General features: G+C 35.1%; 2 protein-coding genes across 5 annotated transcripts; one reads left to right on the top strand and one right to left on the bottom strand.

The window, feature by feature from the left end:
• Positions 1–6,927: 6,927 nt before the first annotated feature.
• On the top strand, positions 6,928–8,153 carry LOC18049058 (AT-hook motif nuclear-localized protein 22). The gene has a single exon (XM_006445170.2). It carries the CDS (start codon positions 7,163–7,165, stop codon positions 8,102–8,104), a length of 942 nt encoding a protein of 313 aa, XP_006445233.1. The 5' UTR covers positions 6,928–7,162; the 3' UTR covers positions 8,105–8,153.
• Positions 8,154–12,176: 4,023 nt separating this feature from the next.
• Positions 12,177–19,785, bottom strand: LOC18049057 (kinesin-like protein KIN-UB). 4 transcript variants are annotated; one of them, XM_024188314.1, is made up of 19 exons: positions 19,289–19,785; positions 19,106–19,206; positions 18,834–19,011; positions 18,473–18,658; positions 18,040–18,261; positions 17,784–17,937; positions 17,481–17,630; positions 17,122–17,210; positions 16,643–16,846; positions 16,360–16,482; positions 15,744–15,878; positions 15,488–15,619; positions 14,858–14,978; positions 14,679–14,771; positions 13,908–14,033; positions 13,649–13,777; positions 13,034–13,177; positions 12,792–12,920; positions 12,177–12,711 (listed from the first exon to the last, which is right to left on the bottom strand). In XM_024188314.1, exons 3-19 carry the CDS (start codon positions 18,834–18,836, stop codon positions 12,551–12,553), a joined length of 2,301 nt encoding a protein of 766 aa, XP_024044082.1. In that variant the 5' UTR covers positions 18,837–19,011; positions 19,106–19,206; positions 19,289–19,785; the 3' UTR covers positions 12,177–12,550. The 4 variants fall into 4 exon arrangements, with proteins under 4 accessions (XP_024044082.1, XP_024044080.1, XP_024044081.1 ...); XM_024188312.1 differs by having other exon boundaries at positions 18,844–18,966; XM_024188313.1 differs by having other exon boundaries at positions 18,844–18,966; positions 19,409–19,785.
• Between the last annotated feature and the right edge of the window lie 2,008 nt (positions 19,786–21,793).

Below are 21,793 nucleotides of genomic sequence, written 5' to 3'. Positions count from 1 at the left end.
GGGTCGGCTTCGCTGAGTTGGCCGAAAAACAAATCATCGAACATGAACTGATGAACCGCACAAATTTAAGCTTTATTTTACTTCTTCTTCTTCATTTTTTTTTTTAATGGGAAGCTTAATTTTATTTAAACGTGATATTTAATTATTTTTAAGATAGGATTTGTCTCGTATAGAGTATTAAACTAATTGAATTTAATTAAGATATGAATCGATAAGTCAGAAACTGAGAATTTAAATCCGAACAAGGCTTCAAAATCTGCCCTGTTTTTTTATTGAAGCAAAGTTCGTGTCAATGTCATGTATAATGCGCTGTCTTAACAAAAACTCATATATTGGTTTAAAAATATATTATCAGCTTACATTATATTAATTATCTTCCTGTGCTATTAAATTTGTTGTGTTTCCGTACAGCGGCATATTTATCCAATAGAAGATAATGAGTTTTTTTTTTTAAAAAAAATTTATTATTATGCATTGTATTATCTTAGTTTTATATTAATAAGTTGCTTCTTCTAAAAAAAAAATAAAATAAAATAAAAATAAAAAGGTTGCTTGATCGATATTTAATTTAAAAAGTTTATCCTAATAAGATAGTCGAAGATGTAACACTTTTTCCAATACTCAACCAACGGACACTTCGAGTGTAATCATTTTGTTTTCTTTGCTCATGTACTAAAATATTGAAGTTCCATTGATCATATATCAATACTTTTCAAATTTCAATTTCAGAATGCAATATTAAATTAAATTAAACTAAAAAAACTCTTCTCATTGATGACTTTTAGAATGCAAAAGAAACCATATACTAGGTTGTGTTTCAAAGTTATCATCCTGTCTGGGGCACTGTAAGACAATTATAATTTTTCATTATGAGAATCACCAGCAGATTTAAATAACTCTTATTACATTAAATTGTTAACAATTACTTTTCTCAATGTCCAAACTAACTAATTTTCAATTACTACAGAAACCATATAAAATTTTTGTAGAAGATTCCTAGTAATTATTAGCCCTTCCAATTATGCTGGAACTGAGTTTTAAAAATATAAACCCTTTATGCATAAAAATTAGCTAATCACTTGTACTGACATACAAATATATATATATATATATATATATAAAGAGTTCACTTGCACATTGAAAAATAATGTAACAAAAAAAAAAGAAACAAATAAACAAATATTAACGGTATTGTAGTTGAAAGTATTATTAATACTTAATCATTCCTTAGTTCATTAGATGGTAACTAATTATTACTTAATTACTAATGCTATGCTTATCTCAAAGGGGTTGAAAAAACTTAATCCTCCATTGACAACGGTTAATTAAAACAAAATTTAATGTACATAAAAGAGTAATTATTAGTTACTAATAACTAACCAATAGGTGGAAGCATCTTAGGGTTTACAAAAAAAAGATTGCGCACATCAATTATATAATATGAAAAGAAATTGATGACGATCACATCACAGTGCCAATAGAGCAAGCGTTTGATTTGATTTGATTTGAAATAGGTCACGATATAATTAAGCAGGTGAAGGGATGACAACAAAAGGATTCCAAATCGTTCACTATCAACCACATGGCAACCTCAATTTGGTCGGCTGTTTAGGTCTAAAATATTCTCAGTGCTCGATGAGGGTTTCATTAATTAACTCAAAAAATGTAAGCTTTAGCGTGGCCCTTCAATTAAGAAATCAGAAATGGGTGCCACAATCTCAAGCCACTTTGAGTGAAAAGTGGCTATTAAGAGTGTGAGAACATGCGACATTTATGCTAGATTCGAAGCAATTGGTGCTCTTCACATGCAAGTGCTGGCTATTTTTCTTCTTTAATGTGGTCCATACACTTCATATGGATTAGCTTTAGACTTTTAATAAATTATTTGTTAATCTGGACATTAGCATATTGGGTTTGATTAGTTTAATAAGAAAGTTGATCACGATAAGTAATACAATATTATTGCTGCATAATAACAAAAGTTGCAACATTTTTCCAAGCTTTTGATTGATCACTTCTTCCACTATCCATGGGTATGACCATGTCGTTTTAAAAAAAACTCAACCTCATCTACTCACAAGATTCAACATATGTTGATCATTTCTAAAAGGTTTTTTTTTTTTTTTCTTCTTCAATGAACCCCGTGAACTCTACGCTGTTTGAACTTTGTTATGGAACAAAGTTTCAATCGTGAAAATGAGAAATTTAAAATGATATAGAATTAATATTATTGATATACATCAATTTAAGAATGATGTTGAATCTAACAACAAACTATCATTTGTATTTAATTTTAATTAACTAGTTGCGAGAATTAGGTGATATAATTGCGAGTTAAAAAAGGAAAAAGAAAATAAGCTGGTACAAAAGGGGAGGGTGTTAATTATTAAAAGAAATATAGAAATGGGTTAGAATTAATGATCAAGAATTAAAGTAAATAAATGGCGAATAAAATTTATTTTTGTTAGAAGAATTATTAGTGGAGATGAGGTTTGGCTATCGATCGGTACCTAGGAGAGGGAGAGCGTTTGGAGACCGTTGACCACTCGAGAAAACGATGGTTTGTTTGTATACAACCATGCGTTTTAATTTATTTCGTTTGTTTGCTAGCTGAAAGAGATGGGTTTGCTGTACTATCACTACATAATTTAATATTGATTAGGTGATTCAATTATATTAATTTCCTTGTTTGCTTGTTCATACGAAAGACAAAAGTTAGCTAAATCCAATGAGGCTCCATTTGATCTTTTTTTTTTTTTTTGGTTTCCAATTTTCCTGAATCAATCTAATTATCAACTGAAAAATTTCGCAACAAATTCCCAACTAAAAAAGTTAACATATCACCACCAGAATAATCAAGGCTCCATTTGTTTTAATTTTACAAAAAAACATTTTATAAAAACTTACAATTTGGTTTGATACTACAACTTAAAATTTTTCATAACCATTTGTGTATAATAAGTTATAAAAATGATAACAAATAATTTTTGCTTAGCATATAGTTGATTGGTGTTTATCGAACACCTATTGACTTCTCCCAAATGCTAAAATTTTCATTGCATAATAATTGTGATTTAAAAACCACATCATCATATGCTAACTGGAGCCTAAGAGAGATTAAATTAAGTAACACGAAACGAGAAGAAAGTGGACCATATGTCCCGGAGAAGACGCCGTTGATCCCATCATCCAATCAGCAGCTTCTTAATTTTATGTATATATATCTTAATCTCATAAGCAGAAGAGAGAGGCTAGAGTAACAGTCTGGTGTATGCATTACGTAAGGTCGCTAGTAATCAAGAACATGAACCCTAGCTAATGTTAAAATAGCAAATAGAGAAAAAAAAGTAAGGGGATTTAGAAAAACACAAAATTAATATCCGACATGGTGCATCGAATTGGGTTCATAGAATTCAGGGCGTAGGAGGTGCGATAGTGAAGGCTTGCAGTTAAGAAATTAAATAGATCAGTATTTAGTATTCTCTCTATAGATCAACAAGAACTAGTGGAAAAAAAGAGATAGTGGATGTATACACACACACACACACACACCTCATTTATACCTCATCTATTCTCTTGAGTAATTAGCTGCCATTGGTTCGTTAATTCAATCTTTCGTCTCCCCTTGGCATCGCATTCATTCGGCCTTATGCTGGGCACATAGGGGTCAGAATGGCGGGCCGGTAGCGCTATTGCTGGCTACATATATGCAGTCAATGATTGTTGTTTTTGCATCAAATTGTCTGTCAGTGTTTTTGTCAGCAGGCACCACCCACGCTTCTCCTTCTACTCATTCACGCCCACACGCCTTGGTTTCTTTTTCACCATTCATTTCCATTACTCGATGCACTCGTTCAATCAGTTAAATCTTCCTTATTATTTACATACACTACTCTCGTGCTCTTTCACTAGCGGCTAATCCAATATATATAGACCTTGCCTTAGCTAGTAGCTACCAACCTGCTTTCTCCTACTTTCTTTTTCTACTCTTGTCATTTATTTTTGGAGAAAATCTGTATTGTTTCGTAAAATTCTTTCTTATACGCATTCTCCGTTGATTATCTTAAATTTTTTCACGCTCCTAAATCTCTTTTTTTTTTTTTTTTTGGTTATTGATGAAAACTTTTGAAAAAGAATATAAAGAATATAGTTTTTACAATGTGAAATCAATATATATCATTTATTTCTTACTGTTTTTATAATAGACAATAACTCTCTTTACATAAAAAAATTTAATTAAAAAGAGAGGTAAATGAGTTATTTGTTTGATATTTTATTTTGAAAATATAAAATATATATTTATTATAAGAAAAATATTTTAAAATAACAAAAAGTATTTATAAAAATATCTTTTTTAAAATTTTTATTCACGCTGAAATCTATATTTCTTATTTTTAGTATCTAATTTTTTTTTTTAATTTTGATTTCTGTTTATATGGTTTATTTATTCAATAATAAATATAAATAAAAATGTATTGAAAATAAAATAATACTGTAAAATTAATATGCTGGGAATTATTGGTTATCATGAAAATAATATGGGAATACCGAATACATATATATTGATAAGGGAAGAAACTGACAAAATCCCCGTCGTTTCATTACTGAAATCGGCTGAAATCTTGCACATGGAAGATTATTTTTACACAGGCAGAATGTAAAAAAGAAAATTAATACAATCAAACGTTATATACATAGTTAGCTAGCAATCTAATTAAACCTGTAACGTGATATAGTTTGATTAGATAGTTATCATCATAGCTGGATTTTGTGGCGGCATCATTAGTTGTTGGGTTCCTGAAGGAATGGATCCATAGTTATCTAAAATGAGATTAATATATTATAATTCCGAGTCAACTTTTTCTGGTATCTTATTAATGCTACCTCCAAAATTGAGTACCCTTATCTATATATTCCTTTTCATTCATTCAGCTGAGAAATTTGATGACACGAGTAAGGTTTCTTGGCAATTGAATTCGAATCCAATTTTGGTATAGATTAGTACTAGAGATTTCATTGATTGATTTTTTTACAGCAAGCCAGGCTTCATTGCAGTTTGCTGATGACAATTGATTGACAGTGTGTTATATATATACACTATAAGTCATATTTGGACAACGGTTATTACGCTATTTTAAAGAATTGAAGTCCACAAGATACCACGATTACCTCATAAAACTAATTACAGGTTTTGACACTCGTGTATAAATAAAAGGTAATATGCCAATTTCTTATCATTAAAACGATAAAATAAATCATTATCTTGCATCTTTTGGCAGACAGTTGATAATAATAATAATAGTCATTTTTAAAAATATTTAATTCAATAATTATTTTCTATTAATTCAATAATTTTTTTGTGGGAAACTGGGGGAGAGACAAGTGTCAAAAGATGGAGCCCCCCAACAAAAACATCAACATCAACATCAATGCAGTTGTAATATGGTAATATTAAGAGCAGGCTAGCATTAAGAGACTTAAGCAGAGAGGGACGGATCGTTGTTTGGCTTTGTGGTATAATTCCGTCTTCCTAGAATGGAGAGTCGCCCTTAAGACACGCCCTGACTCTCCTGACCCAATTTGTTTTGGTGGGTCCACTCCAATTTCCCATGACAGTGACATGCATGCTTGCCCCCCTTCACCTCGTTTCCCTTCATTATATAAATGCCTCCTCCCTCTAATTATCATCATCATGTGCCACTCATTCTATTGTCAGCTCAGCTCAGCCCATACTAGTGATACTGACTATTGACTGTACAAATTGTAGTTATGTTTTCAGTAAATACTTTTGTTTTGTGAATTAATGCAACAGTAACTCAAGACTTGTAAATTCTAAAACAAATTAAATATACGTATATGTACAGTATTAATCCCACTAATGCAATGACCAATACCATCATTCGTCGTTTAACTGTAACGCTAGCTCTCTATTTCTGTTGAGTTTTTAATTCTATCTTTTGTCTTTATCTGAGAAATAACGTCCTTTTCACTGATTCGCTTTGGCATTTCATAGTGTTTGTTGCGTAAAACCTGGAGTTAAGAGAATCCTATGATTATGAAGCATCTTCCAGGCCCCGGCCGATAGCTGAGCTGGTTCATATCTATCAGTAATTGTTATGTTAAAACATGCAAAGCTCATCAGCTTTAGCAGAAGTTTTGAAAACAAGGACGGATGAAGGAGAAGGCTTCGAAGGATCATTATTGCTGCTTTCTAGCTATGCTAATTAGAGCGAAAGGATGAAGCATAAGCTTCCTAAAGAAACGGAGGTTTTGATTTGTCATTTGAGTGAGAGCTAATGAAAAGAGATGGATATATAGATAGGTACACACACACACACACATAGTTATTACTAGTGTCATTTTTTATTATTTTATGGCTGCAGTAGAGAAATACAGGCATTAGTTTAGAGAGAGAGAGAGAGAGAGAGAACGTGGGGGTGACGGTGTACGAGACAAAAGAGGGAGAAAGTCAGGCCCACAGAACCGCCCATGCGCACGGTCTCTCTCTCTTACCAAAACCAAGTCTAAACTCTAAACCATCCATCATCGATCCAATACCTTGACCTAACCCTAACCCAACATCACTAATGCTACATTACACTACACTACACCATACCCAAAAAAAAGTTATTATTATTATTTTTTTCTAAATTAAAAAAGACCACCCAAACAGTTACTACTCACCACCTCTCTCTTACTCTTATTCTTCTGTGGTTCTTCATTTTCATCCAAACCTTTACCCAACCAATTTAATTGTCTTTAGTTAATAGGAGTAGGAGATCATCATAGTTCATAGAGCAGCAGAAACAGGCTAATCAAGCAAAACAAGCAAACGACGATGACTTGAGAGATTAGATGGAAGCTGATAATTTGGTGGCTGATGCTTAAAGCCCCCCCCCCCCCCCCCCCTTTTTTTTTAATCTTTTTCTAGGAAGGCTATAGCAGTTCATCAATCTAAGTTTTCCGCAAAAAAGAAAGAGTGAGTCACAGAACCCACAAAATAAAGGAAGCAAAGACTCACACCAAATAACTCAACTCAAATCATACCTGTAGTCTTCCTTTCCTGATCAGATCTGATCTGATCTCGTCGACTCTTTCAAACAGCCACCAGTGACTTGTTGTGTGTATGAACTAGCTAAGCTATTCTAATTAGGGTTTCGACATGAATCCACTTACAGCTCACGGCCGCCCTCTTCCTCCTCCTTTTCACACGAGAGATATTCATCTACAACCACATCATCATCAGTTTCAGCAACAGCAACAGCACCACCACCACCACCAACAACAACAACAAAATTCTGAAGAAGATAACAGCAGCTTAAACCGCGGTCAAAAACGAGATCGCAATGAAAACAACATCGCCAACGCAATGGAAGAAGGCGAAGAACTAGCGGTGGCGACCGGAGAGGGAGGAGAAATCACAAGAAGACCAAGAGGCAGACCGGCCGGGTCCAAAAACAAGCCAAAGCCACCCATCATCATTACCCGTGACAGCGCCAATGCCCTCCGTTCTCATGTCATGGAAATCGCCAACGGCTGTGATATAATGGACAGCGTATCGAACTTTGCAAGGCGAAGGCAAAGAGGGATTTGCATTTTGAGTGGTACCGGCACTGTGACTAATGTAACTCTAAGGCAACCGGCTTCACCGGGTGCTGTGGTAACTTTACATGGCAGATTTGAGATTTTATCACTCGCTGGCTCCTTCTTGCCGCCACCTGCGCCACCGGCTGCGTCAGGATTGACTATTTATTTAGCCGGTGGTCAAGGTCAGGTTGTGGGAGGAAGCGTAGTGGGACCGCTTGTTGCATCGGGACCGGTAGTGATTATGGCAGCTTCTTTTGGTAATGCGGCATATGAGAGACTTCCGTTGGAAGAGGAAGAGACACCGGTGGCATCGATTCCAGGAAGTAGGCCACTTGGGTCTCCAGAAGTGAACGTTGGACAGCCGCAACAACAACAGCAACAGTCGCAGTCGCATCAGCAGCAACTACTGCAAGATCCTAATGCCTCTTTTATTCATGGGTTACCGCCAAATCTTCTAAGTTCAGTGCAATTACCAGCTGAGCCCTATTGGGCCACAGGTCGCCCAGCTCCTTTTTAACAGAAAAATTCTAAGAAACTTTGCTGCTTCTCTTTTCCCCTTTTTTTCTATCCTCTCTTTGTTTGACCTTTTTCAATGATCACTTATCATTCTTCTTCTTCTATAAGTTAGCTTATGTTTCAGATGTTTGTGTTGGAATTCATCTACCTTTGATTGAAGAAGGATGTACAAATTAATGAATTTATCTTTTGGCTTTCATCATATCAGTATCAGAATATAGCTATTTTTTTAGGATGCAGCTGCAAAGATAGTAATTCATCTCCATTTTCAGTTTCTTTTTATTTTTATTTTTTTCAATTGATTTCTTGTATTTCTGGTAACTTGCCTTATAATTGTTCATCCATTACTCTTTGCTGAAACTAGCTAGCTTTCAGATTGTTGCATGATCCTAACCCAAGATTATATTAACAATTTGTTTTCCTTTCTAAAGAGAAATATATAAAATTTTGAAGCTTCCTATAATATTAATTAAGCATGTTGACGTGTAGCTACATCAATACCCATCATGATTAGGATTATATTGCAGTTTTCCATTCTCACTTCTAGCTAGCCTGGGCAAAAGTAATTCCTCAAAGATGATCAGTGAGTTAATTAAGCTATATTGGTGAGTATGTGTAAGGTTGGTGGGTTGGATTATGGATGGAAAATCATCAGTTCATGAAGAAAGAAAAGGCGAAAGGTATGGGCCGGCTTAGGGTTTTCGTTGTCTGTTTGTTTGATTTGTGGCTGGTTTTAGGGTTTAATTGTTACAGAAGCAGATGCAGATCAAATGGGTCGTCATTGAATACTGGGTTACACGTGCGGTGCTCTGCGAAAAGCTCATTTCCGAGGCAGCAGCTGCTACATTTCCCTTTCCATTTCCATTTCCATATAAAGGCAATCCAACGTACAACCAGGACAAACAGACCTCATGAAGCGTTAATGTTTCTCTCTGTACAACTGTCACTGCCCCCACTGCCAGTGATATACATATACAGATAAAGCCTACGTCAAGAGTGAATCAATCTGGCTGTGAGGTAAGTAATAAATTAATTAAAGACTTTGTCTTGTTTCTCAAACTTGGATTCTCTTCCAAACCCTAGTTTTTTTGTCTCTTTATTCTTTTTTTTTTTAATTTATTTTTTTCCCCACCACTTTCGCGACATTTCCTTCTTGCTCGTTGGGAATAGTTATATTTCTTTGTTTCGAATCGTGCATCTCTGTTGTTACATAAGTAGTTACTATTTGCTAGGTTTCATATGTTACATATCTTTAGTTTAATTTATATTACATTTGCTGCTAGATATGACAAATATCAGTTGGAACATCTATATATTATCCATTCATAAGTAAATTCATAATTACCAGTGATGAATATATTCATATTCATATCTAGTTACAGACGCTAGATATGGATATTGATGTTATTCACATGGATATAGATATTAGTGGATGTGCATGGACATTAAATTGATATTTTTAAATTAAAAAATAATATAACATATTAATAGAGTAATTAAAAACTAATCAATGATGCATTACATTAAGAAATTTTTATTCTTTTATATTTATATTCCCTAAAATCATTAATTTTAAAAGCTAATTAAGATTATTTCGTATAAAAATAAAATAATAAAATAAATATCGCCCCGCTGGGAGGGGCACTGTCGTTGGCCACGAAAAATGTAATCGGACTCAAAATTTCATGATCTACGCAATAGCAATAAAATCACACAGTCGATACCAACACATCGGAAATTCCATGATCCATGTAAAGGTGGTGTCGGATATGAAAAATAGCAAATGATGGAGGTGAACATGTTGTTTATGATCGTCGTCGATTGCGACTATATATAGTTGCATAGATCATGAAATTTTCGATCCAGTTGTCTGTGGTGTCAACATTGCATGAAGTTTTTTTTTGTCATTGTGGGCGGGTAAGGCAGATGTTTCAATGACGGGACAATCTCACCAGTGAATGTTTCCCTAATTTCCTAAAATCAAAATATTTTTTTATAATTTTGTTGTGGGGGTATATTTGACAAAAAATATTTTAGTTGAGGACATTTTATGTTTATTCAATTTTGATACTTTTTACAATTGTTTGTTTATTACGTTTTTCTTTTTTAATTTAAAAAATCAAATCTTTCTAAACTTAAATCTTAGTTAAATGGATATCCGTTGGGTAAAAAACTATCCACTTCAAATCTAACGAGTTTTGGATGCGTATTAACTAATTCAATTGGATGGATATTATGGATATCCATAATGAATGGATCCAGTTGCCATCCCTAGTTGCTACTTCTTCCACCTAATTAATTTTTGCTGCTCATTTTCTTTTTCAATTGTAACCAATATCTTATCAAGTATGTAGAAGAAAAATTTGCATCTTTGTCTCCATATATATTGTAGCTCTGAAGGAAGGTTAATATTTTATTTTCTATACCAATTTAATTTTTGACATTATATGATTCCTTCATGATTGGAGCTTTAATTCTCCATGGTGAAAAACTGAAAATACAAGTCGTTAATGGTCGTTAAATCCCTCGAAATCATGCAGTTCCCTATCAAAACAAAGTTCTTTCCTATCAATTATATACATTTGTTTCCGTTTTCTCAAATATCCAAATATAAAGTAAATGTTATATAAAAATTAAGTGGAAGTATTTTTTTTTCTTCCCCCCCCCCCCCCTCCCCCCCATCATGCCGCTATTCTTGTCACATACTTGGCATTTATTGATCTTCATCTGCTCCCACTCCTTCGAGTGTACAAGGTTTTTAATATGATGAAAAATATATTACTTATTATATTATTTGGGGTCTTGTTACAACTTGGTAGTTATTATTGTGTGGACCATGTGTGATGTCCTTTGAGAAGATAACATGATCTGGTTCTTTATGATTAAGACCTCAAGGTTCTTTGAACTACACTTCAATGATTATCATCAATACGTATATATAAGTATGATAGATTCTATTTTTATTATTTATGCCTTTTTGCTTTCCTTTATTGATAGTCATCTTGTGGAAGAGCCATCAAAACACAACTTTATAGCTTGAAACCCCCCACCGCAGTTTTGATGCATAATTGCATTTGATGCTTAAGTAGAATCATGTCCCACAAACTTATTCTCTTTGCCTAATATGCTTTAAGGTGGACCCTTGTAGGCTTTGTGAACTATCATAATGTACCCTAGTATTGATTATTACACAAATAAAGACAACTTATTTCCAGGACATACATTAGCTTGAAGATGAAGAAATTGACAATAAGGCAATCGGTGGAAGCAGAATAATTGTTGATTTCCCGACAGTATTTTACCTCCTATTGCTATAATCAGCTTAGAAGGCTTGTTTAGTATCATAGACGGTGTTGTTGCTATTAAGCCACAACTGCTGTATAAGGGATGTATACTTGATATATAGCTGTAAGAAATAATTAATTATGCTGCCAAAGCCAATTTGCGAAATTTTTAGTCTGTATCAAACAGTTTGGCATTAGCTAAAACAAACGGAGGCTTAATATGCTTAACTTGAAGCTCTCTGTGGTCAGGAACCATTATGATTTCTCTGTGTTTAAATTTAATTTTTAGAAACCATATGTATTACACATTCGTAATCTGTTAAGTATAAGGTAAATATGATACGTGGAAGTTAAGAGTAAAGAAAAATTTTTTCGTGTTAGTGGATGAAGTTTTGCATAGCCAAACATTTTAGTCCGAAGATATAATAGTGCAATCGGGTGCAAGTATTCATGATTTATGGGGTACGACAATTGAACACATTACAACTTAACTAATAATGCTTGTGTTTTGTTGATAGAAGGCCGAGATTCTGTATTATAGAAGTAAAATTACACGTTTTGTATTTCCTGTCTGTACGTATCACCTTTCATCAAACGTATGGAATTAACAATTAACACTCCTTCGTTTATATAGAAACATTAGTTTGTGCAAAGTGATAATACTGAGCCCTTTCCCGTGGACTAATCAAAAGGATCTTAGAGGGTTTCCGATTTCGTGATAAAGCCATAACTTTACGCATACTTAGTATCAACCAACGATAATTCACAAAAATGTGTAGGTGAGTGAAGCCCACGACGCGGCACGAATTACGTAGTGACAGTTAAAAACTCAACTTCGAATTTTAAATAAAAACTAAAGAATGATGATTTTAGTTACTAATACATAATCAACTTTATACAAATGTTGAACATGGATGTGACATTTTGCATACAAAACAAATGGAGACTGGATTTGCTAACTCTGCGAAAAGGCTATGAAACATGGATTGCGTACAACAAACGCTGCGCTTTCCATGAAAACAAAATTTGTGAGGATGTGAGCTCGCCCAGTGCAAAGACATGGGGTTCTTGGCTGAAGCCTATGCAGCAGGCCAGAGCAAATTTCCCACCATCAGCCGAATAGAGGCACCAAGGGAATAACTGAAATAAGCCAAGTCCGGAGATTAAAACTCTATCCGTAGCCGCCGCATTTCAGCTCTGAATGTGAGGCTGGAACTTAGAGTTCGGTGGGCTAGACTCCTTATGTCCTCTCGAGAACAGTCCCGTGAGATACGAACTAGCTCCCAGAGGGCACCTCCACTGATCATCTCTCTCGCATTTACTTCTGAAATATGAAAGAACTAGTCAAGGAACAAATCTCCAAGAACGCAAATTTCTACAAGAAAAAGGGAGGTGACAACTTACCATGCTGTGCCAGGTGGCAGAGTGCAAGCTCAATGTGACGCCTGATTGGTGCAGCTTCATTGTTTGCATTTTGTACAATCCACGGAAGTGCACCATCTTCTACGAGAAGAGATCTGCCACTTTTTACACCTGTGGCAGTGCAGCGTATAAATCTTACTACAGAAAAATGACGAGAAAAGAGAAACATATTTTGACATCAAAGTTATCATTTTCGAGGATTATTGAAAAAATATGAAGTTAACCTTGAGTAGCAGCTCGGGACTCGCATTTTGCAAAGTTAGCAATTCCTCGTGCAACTTGGGATAGAACGTCTGGATGTCCGCATCTCACCATCCCAAGCAAGGCCCTGATTCCACCTTCAGACCTCAGCTTCATTTGAAGCTTATCTACGATTACAATATACAGATAAGTAAATGACAACAATTCCAGAATCTTAAACAAAAAGGATTAATTCAGATTTATCCCGCTCATGAAACTACAATCTTTAAAATATCCATCAAATTATTGTAGACCTCAACTTATCTCCCACTTTTGTGAAGAAGATAAAAAATTTTCATCAACTCACTCCCCTTTTTCCCTTATCTTTTGAACAAAAGCGGGGGTAGGTTAAAATTTGCAATAGCTTACAAGTTATTCTAAACATTATCATTTCACGAGGGGGATAATTCAAAATTTACCCAAACATAAAAGAGGTGTTTTATTACATATTCCTACCTTGACAAATTATCAGAAATTCTCAAACGTTTCTCTATTCATTTGACACCAAACAACAACAATCTCACAAAGTTCTATAACATGAATGACTAAAAACATAAGATGAGATGACAGAAAAGATGAAGGAAGAGAGAACAGGATACCATTGCCACATAAATTAGCAATAGCTCCAGCGACCATGCGTAGAGTCTGAGGATCCTCAGCATCAGCTGCTGTCGTCGATAACAAACTGATTCCTCCTTGTGCCATTATAAGTTCTTGATTGGCTTCTGCTATGTCAAAGGAAAGAACAATAACAGAATATATTTAAAGGCAATTGAGATATGACCTCATGTGACGTTCTCCGAAAAAGAAGAAACACCTAGCACTCAGAGATGAGAAAAATATTCGATAAGTAATTACCGTTCATTGCAAGATTGGCAATCGCACCTGCTGCTACCCTGCGAATAGTCTCATCCTCAAAGCTTCGAAGGAGCATTAGCAAGGAAGAAAGACCACCAGCTTCAACAATCTTTTCCTGATTCGCTTCTGCTTAGAACAGAGAGAACGCAAATCGTTTTGACAAATTGCAACAAAATTAAGGTCTATATAGTAACTCATATCTAGTTACGGATAATATGTCTGCTCAAAAAACCATGTTCCCTCTCTTTAGCAAAAATATTCTCATAATCTAAATTTTTGTCTTTTCTTATAATCAAGATTGAATAAAAAATTTAGAGGGCGAGGGGGTGGTTTGTTTGTAGTGTGCTTGCCCAAGACACTTGAGCTCTATTAGTTGATAAGAAGCATTGGCAGTAACAACAACACCGGCACTGGTAGCAGATGTTATCTCTATGTAAAGCCTCTACATGTATACAACACTCGCAAACCTCAAATGTGATAAAAACAGACCACACACTTGACAGAACTTCAACATACTCCCCTTACTTTTAACAAAATAATAGAATAAAACATTAAAAAGGTCAAAAAAGGGAGGGGCAAATAAGTTTTGCTTGCAGAAGTAGAGCATTGTCCTTTACTTAGCAGGAAACTAATAATAGGCCAGAAGCACTCTTGAATTGTCTGAAACCAACTAGTTCAATAGGCTTAATATCCCAAAGCACTTTCAAATAGTTCCACCAGCAGTAGTAAATACCCGCGAGCACGTTTCTGAGAAAATAAAGGATTACCCACCTTCAGCTGCAAGGTTGGCTACTACCTTTACAGCATGAATTCGAACATTGGCATCTTCTGATTCGAGCAGCGACAAGATCTTATGCAATCCAACTGTCAAATTGATTGATAGAAAAATCATAAGAATTGCGTGCACCAACATGGTCTAAACAATAATCTTGATCTACAAGATTCACAACCTTGTTCGAAAAGTTTGGTAATTGGTGCCTTCTGTCCATTCCCAGAGTCTCTGAATTGAGAATGCTTGTCCAGACCAGTAAAAGTATTTCCAAACTCACCTCTCTCAAGACATTTTTGCATCTGTAATCATAAAAAAAAGGCAAAAAAGTAAATTTATATGGATGTTCTTGTGCTTCAAGGACTACGATATACTAGTTCACAGTGGTGTACTGCAACTCTAGCTCATGCTGATTGCTGGGTGATACATATCTCATATGGATGGGAACTTCAAATCATTTTGGATAGTGGCTCAAAAGTAAGCTAGCTGCGGGGAAATCTTAGGAGCAAATCACTACCTTTAACGTTTCAGCTGAACCTTCAATAGCAGGAAATCCACGAGATATAATATCCCATGGAGGTGGCACTCCTGAGGAGTTAACCCTCTGACCTCTTAGTTAGAAAGAAACGATCATACAACCCTTCCCTTGGGATTTAAACTCAAATAGTATTAAAAGAATTATTACAATTGTAGTAGCATCATTCCTTAAAATAAAGGGCTGCTGACTCAAGCATTAAGAGGATGCTTACCGAAAAATAAATAAATAAAATAAAAAGAAAAAGAAAAAGAAAAAAAATCTCAAGTCAAATACCTGATCAGCTTCAAAAGTCAACTGCAATAGCTGGCTTCGTAGTATCACTATTTCTTCTTCAAGTTTCCTTTTTTGAAGTGTCTCATCCTCCAAGGTTTTGTGAAGTTTTGACATTTCTGCATCTCTGCAAGACTAAACGCCAAATATCCCATTTATATCGCCATTTTCAATTTACAATCAGAAAAAAAAGAAAAAGGAAAAAAAAAGACGTCTTAAATATATGAACGAAACAATAGTTCAGAACTGGAAACCATACCCCTGATTCAGTATATTGTCCTAGTCGACTCTTCAACTTATTGAGCTCCTCTTCAGCTGTTTTTCTCATATGAATTTCATTTTGAAGCAACTTTCTGATTTCAGCAATGTCCTCAGCAGCAGAAGCCCCAGGCTCCTGCAAAATAGGAAGGGGAAATAATGAAAAATGAACATTATTGAAAAATTCAATCAGTGGTCAAAAGGAAGTACAACTTCATCAATGAACATAGATAAAGCCAACAGATCATACAAAGCCAGTGTCGTAGAATAAGACATGCATTCATTTATGCAATGCAGTATGCCCATGATAAGAGAGATGATTAAGATAGTTGATATAATCAGATTTTCAAATCAATTTACATCAAAGGGCACATGTTACCACTCATGAAAAATTGCTTTTATGACAATGCTGCACAATAGTCTCAGTAAAGTACAGGCTACAGCTTTGAATCACATTTCTTCCATATTTCAAAACTAAGATACTGATCAAAAGCAATAGAAAGTTGAAGAATTATGTGCAAGCCCCTATTGGTGCTAACTATGTCAATTCCCTGGCTTCAAAATATTGACACAAGATCTTCAAGAAACCAGAAGAAAATGTTCTCCATGAAACATACCTCTCCAGTATATTTATCATGGATGACGCCATTACTTTCTTGCTTCTGCTGATTTAACAACATCTTTTCCTCCAGCTTCTTAACTGATTCCATATACTCCATTTGACACTTTAGCTTCTCCTTCTACATGAGACACAATATGAAACTTAAAAGTTTGTGCATAGAACAATACAAAAAGGCACACATTTAATGAATGAAATGCAAAGTTCTGATTGAATCTTGGAAAGTGTCAGGCAAAAAAGGGAAAAAATCTCCAAAGGCTTCTTAAGCAATAAGCGAGTACCTCCAAGGCATCCGCAAAATTTCTTTCAACCTCAGAAATACGATTTTGGGCCTCTAAATGTATTCTCTCAACTTCATCATCAAATGCTTTTTGTTGTCTTTCGTTTTCCACAATGAGCTTGTCCAGTTGTATTTCAAGCCTTCTAGACAAACTTTTGTAATCAAACTCTTCCTTTATTTTTAACATATTCTCCACCTTCATAGCCTGTGATAAATAAAAAGCATGTCTTCATAACACATAAAGTATAAAAAGTAGTCATGCATACATACTTAATTTAGTCAAGGCATACACACAAACCAAATACCATCACATATACAAAGAAGAAACCCAAAAAAAAATAATAATAAAGCAAATCAAGGAAAAGGTAAAAAGCAAGCCAGCAGCAGTGCTTCAGCATCAAATATTTGTCGCAAGACCTATCTTCTATAATAAGTAGCTCTATGGCAGGCAGTATACAGAGTAAATACAACTGAACTCACCCTCTGTCCAAACAATATGGTACTGGCAGTCTCTCCTCGATGACGTGGAGATGGTCCAATGGTCACAATTAATGAGGTTCTTGCTGTCCCTGCAAAATGATAACAGTTGTAAAGTGAAACAGTAAAAAGAGACCACAAGATTACCTTCAAAATAGTTTCAATGTCTTGAAGGACATACATAGCAGTCAAAACAAAAACAGGGATCCATGGTAAAAGGTTGGAAACCAAAATGTACACCAAGACAGTAAATTTGTACATTAAGGATTCAACAAGAGCACATGTGGATCACAGAGACCATCTTATGAACTCTTTTATTCTTAACATGTCGAAACTTGAGTGAAATTTGAAGGGAATCTCACCTCCAAATGAATCCCTAAGCAACCTTGTCAGTTTCGAATCACGAAGTGGCACATGAGCACTGTTCTCTGCAAGGGCATTTATGCACTTTCCTAAAGCACTAAGTGAGAGATTAATAGATTTGGCTTCCTCCAACATATGCCCCTCACTTCCTGCCAAAATGGGAAGAGAGTAAAATTTTACCACATAGTTAGCTCTGACTCCCAAAGTGCAATGATCAAATTTAAGATAATCAAAGAAAGATATTCATATTAAAATAACTTGGGAACAAACACACACACTCACACACAAGTTTTAATATGCACCTGACTTGTGAATACGTTCTGAACCTGCCAGATCTACTACAACCAGCTTGCTTTTCCGCACAAGCGGTTTTGAAGGCTTTATCAAGTGAGAAGCATGGTTGATTTCACTTGAAAGATCTTCTTCCCTTCCTACAACTGATCTCTTAACATGTATCTGCACAGAGGTAGGTGTACTTACATATAACAGAATATGGATTACAAACTAATCCAATCAACGGGTAATTAAACAAAGAAATAGAAGACGATCATTATTCACCATAAGAATGGCATGACTGCGAGAAGATTCAGTATTCAGTTTTGTATTTGCTGCAACTCGATGAGCTTCCCCCCATCTCAGCAACTCCGTGAAACTTTGTTGGTCCCTGATCTGAACAAGAGTTGCCCCAGGTAGTGAAACATCACCAGTTTTCGGATCCTCCACAATGGAAATATTATCATTTGCTGGATCAAGAAGATCCTGGATGGTCTCCATATAAAGCTACAATATATGCAGAAGACAAAAGTATTCAATAAACTCGGATCTATACAGACTAGGTGAAACTAAGCATCAAGTTATGAAATGATCGAAACAAATTACAAAAAAAATGAAAGGTCAAATTGGATATGCACTTGAAAACAAAAAGGTAATAAATGATTAAAAATCGGTAAATGACCAGAATTGTACAGTTACATGATAAGGGCCTAACAACCTGCAAATATGAGACAGAGACAGAATCTGACTCCAAAGAAACATCAGCTAAAATATCCTCCATTGACCGAACCATGATTCCACGAGAGGAGGTATCTTCATCTCCCAATCGTCCAAGTGTAAAAGTTTTCCCTGTCCCCGTCTGACCATAAGCCATAACAGTCCCATTGTAACCATCCAGAACACTCTACAAGAATAAAAGGAAAAATTAAGAGATTGCTACACGATGCATAATATATCCTAAAAGGAATATTGCTATGATTTTGAAGCTAAAAAAATAATGCCGTGTCTACAAAAAAACTTAATGAAGCATATATTGCTGGATTGAAAAATGCAGTTAAAATATTGACAACTATACCAACCATAACAGACCTCCACAACTGGCTTGGCAACTACTTCATAAACACGCTTCTGTGATGCAGATTCAGTAAAAACCTCATCGAATTCATAAGTGTCTGAGTCCCAATTGTTCTTTCGAAGTTTCAACCTCTTAAGCTGAGGTAGAGCAAAAACCCAAAATGATTAATGGCAGCCTATGACCTAGCACAGAGCTCAAAAACACAATATATAAGAATCAAAGAGAAATTTTAACAATCACACACAAACTCAGCAATTAAAATGAGAATGAGACCACCTCTGTCTGCAGCTCGACACAATCAGCAAAATCGGCATCTGCTACGGTCTCTTCTGCATTTCGAGGCCGCAATCTCACTGCCACCCTAACTCTTCCAGGCACTATAAGCGCCAAAAAATCAGCAGCTTGAGACATTAAAAGTAACTATTGAGACAAAAATCAAACAGAACAAATGAAACTGACCTCCGTCATTTCCAGCATAAGATGCGGAACTGCTGCGGCGAATAGCCGATCCCAATGAGGGAGAGGGATGAGGCCTAGATTTGAAAGAGGATGATTTCGAATTTCCCTTCTGTACAATACCATTTCTACATGCAGTCGAAGCCATCACTTCTTCGCTACTACCTCCAAATTCTATTTGTTGTTAGTTCGAGTTCGAGGTTTTTTATTTTATTTTAATTTTTTTTAACTTTTTGTCATTCAAAGAGAGGCATACAGGACGGTTCAAGATTTGGGGGTTCTCTGTCGCTGGGTACGAAGTTCAAACAAAGTGATGATGGAGAGTGGGGGCCACTGTGTTGGCGGACTTGGGAAGAGACAGACAGACGGTCGAAGGTTAGTGGGTCAACATTGATTGTGTGTCAAATTACTAAAATATTCTTCTCTTTGTCGTTTATTAACTGTGGTTCCAGAAACTACTGCTACTAGTTGTGCCTGTATCGGTAAATCTCTTCTGTGAGGCCAGACCAGTCGCGTGGTCGTGTCGTGCGTCTCTTAAATCGCGCCGTAGTGCGCTAGTGCGGCGTGTTATGTCAAATGACCAGTTTATCCATTCTTTTATGCCACGATTGAGACCCGTTTTAAAACGCCGGCTTTGTAGTTCCGCTCTCTCGCAGGACATTGCTTTGCGTTCTCAAGTTTACGGTTACTTGTAGTCTTAGGAGTTAATCAAAATGATTGCAACGTGGCTTGGTTAGTGTTCTAATAAGAAAAGTAAAAAGTAAAAAGGAATATGCTGGCGGTGAAATTTGGGTCATGTGACACATACTCAATAGTCATATATCTAATATACCCTAAGAGGAAATTGAAAGAATAAAGATAAAATAAAAAGATTTCTAGAAGAAAATATAAGCCACCTTAATAGCATAAAAAGTGTAGAAAATGTATCCCAAAATAACTTAAGTTATCACATGTCATTAGAAGATCATTGCCGGTGATACTTCTTCCACTAAAATTGCCGCACATTAGCATAGTATGATTTTTTTCAAGATTACTCTAAAATATCTCTCAAACAGTCACATACACTAAGAATAAAAAAAGAAATTATATCAACTACAACTCAAATCACTATTAGTGAAGTCAACAGCTCCCTCAACTTAATTGAATCGTTTGAAATAAATTGATTGGAGGTTAAGACATGCTGTCATTGGATACAATCTTGCAGCTAACATGTGTCCAACTTTTTTTTTTTTTTTGAAGTCTGTTATACACAGATATTACTGACATTACATCAGACATTACAATTAATATTTACAATCATACTATATAACTGGGACCACCATCATACATTGACACACTGAAGTATATGCCCAGATATTTTAAACCCTCTCTAATATTCGAGGGGTGCCTGCTCCACTCACATTTCGTAAGGGAGAGACTGTCTCCACTCAATTAATTGATAATTGAGGAAGAACTGAAACTAACCTCCATAATGCTCTTATGGAGGTTCGAACCCTTGCACTCAACATTGTAAGTGCAAGGCTTCTCCCATTGGACCAAAGGTCCATTGATAACATGTGTCCAACTTAAAGAGCCCAAATGATGTAATTTAAATAGTCAAATTACTCCACAACTACTACTTAAGGAGATGAATAACTTATGACAACTCACCACGTACCCAAAAAGACACAAACATGCCCTCAGGGGCACTCCTTTCATAAAGTCAGGTCAATTTCATAAGCAAAAAAAGATTTTTCTTAGTCTTACAACTTTTAATCTCTCTTTTATTTTAAGGTCTTTTCAAAACATATTATCTTTTTCAATTTTCATTGACTTAATCGTAGAGTGCCATTGCAAGCCACTATCAACGTCACATTTAATGGCTATCTTCTTTGTTTTCAGGACTGTCCTAACTCCATCCATCTCTAAAAACATGTCTCGTAGTAACTCAATCCCCATCATCCGCAAAATCACTCTTAAAAAAAAGCTCTCATAGTATTCCTAGCCTGAACTAAAATCATATATAAAAAATATATGATGTCATCAATATAAGGATGATATCACTAAGTTGATGGAGTAAAAGAAAGTCCTGGAAGAAAGGTCTTGGTCCACATATTGGAGATCCCATTCCAAATGTCTTAAATATAGAGTAATTTTTAAAAACCTCCCTTGAGATTTGGGCTTGTTGTAAGTAGATGGCGAGAATATGTTTATTTGTAAAAAAACTTCTACCGTCAGTTAATTTTAACATTGACCGTTAGTTGACTGTGTAAAGACAATATTACCCTTAACAACAGTTTGTAGATGGAAATAACTAAAAAAAAAACTAAAATTGCTGGTTATTTTACCCTCTTTAAATTATTGACATTTTCTTAAAGTTCATACAAGAAAGATAAAATTAAAAACTTGAAAAATCCTCTTTAAATTATTAATATTTTCTTAAAGTTCCTACAAGAAAGATAAAATTAAAAACTTGAAAATGAAATAGTCATAATCTTTACCTATGATATTGTAAATCTTTGGAATTGA

Source organism: Citrus clementina, unplaced genomic scaffold (genome assembly GCF_000493195.1).
Source record: "Citrus clementina cultivar Clemenules unplaced genomic scaffold, Citrus_clementina_v1.0 scaffold_3, whole genome shotgun sequence".
NCBI classification, from domain to species: domain Eukaryota; kingdom Viridiplantae; phylum Streptophyta; class Magnoliopsida; order Sapindales; family Rutaceae; genus Citrus; species Citrus x clementina.
The sequence above is the reverse complement of the archived record's forward strand: the minus strand, read 5'-3'. Positions and strand labels throughout refer to the sequence as shown.

Bases quoted from the DNA above. Each gene is read 5' to 3' on its own strand.
- LOC18049058 (XM_006445170.2), top strand. From the start codon at position 7,163: ATGAATCCACTTACAGCTCACGGCCGCCCTCTTCCTCCTCCTTTTCAC.
- LOC18049057 (XM_024188312.1), bottom strand. From the start codon at position 19,433: ATGGCTTCGACTGCATGTAGAAATGGTATTGTACAGAAGGGAAATTCG. The intron at 17,631-17,783 runs GTGCATATTAAA...CCATTTTGGCAG, and splicing joins AGAACGTATTCACAAGTCAG to GAAGTGAGGGGCATATGTTG. The intron at 14,979-15,487 runs GTATTTGACTTG...TTATGATTACAG, and splicing joins TGACTTTTGAAGCTGATCAG to ATGCAAAAATGTCTTGAGAG.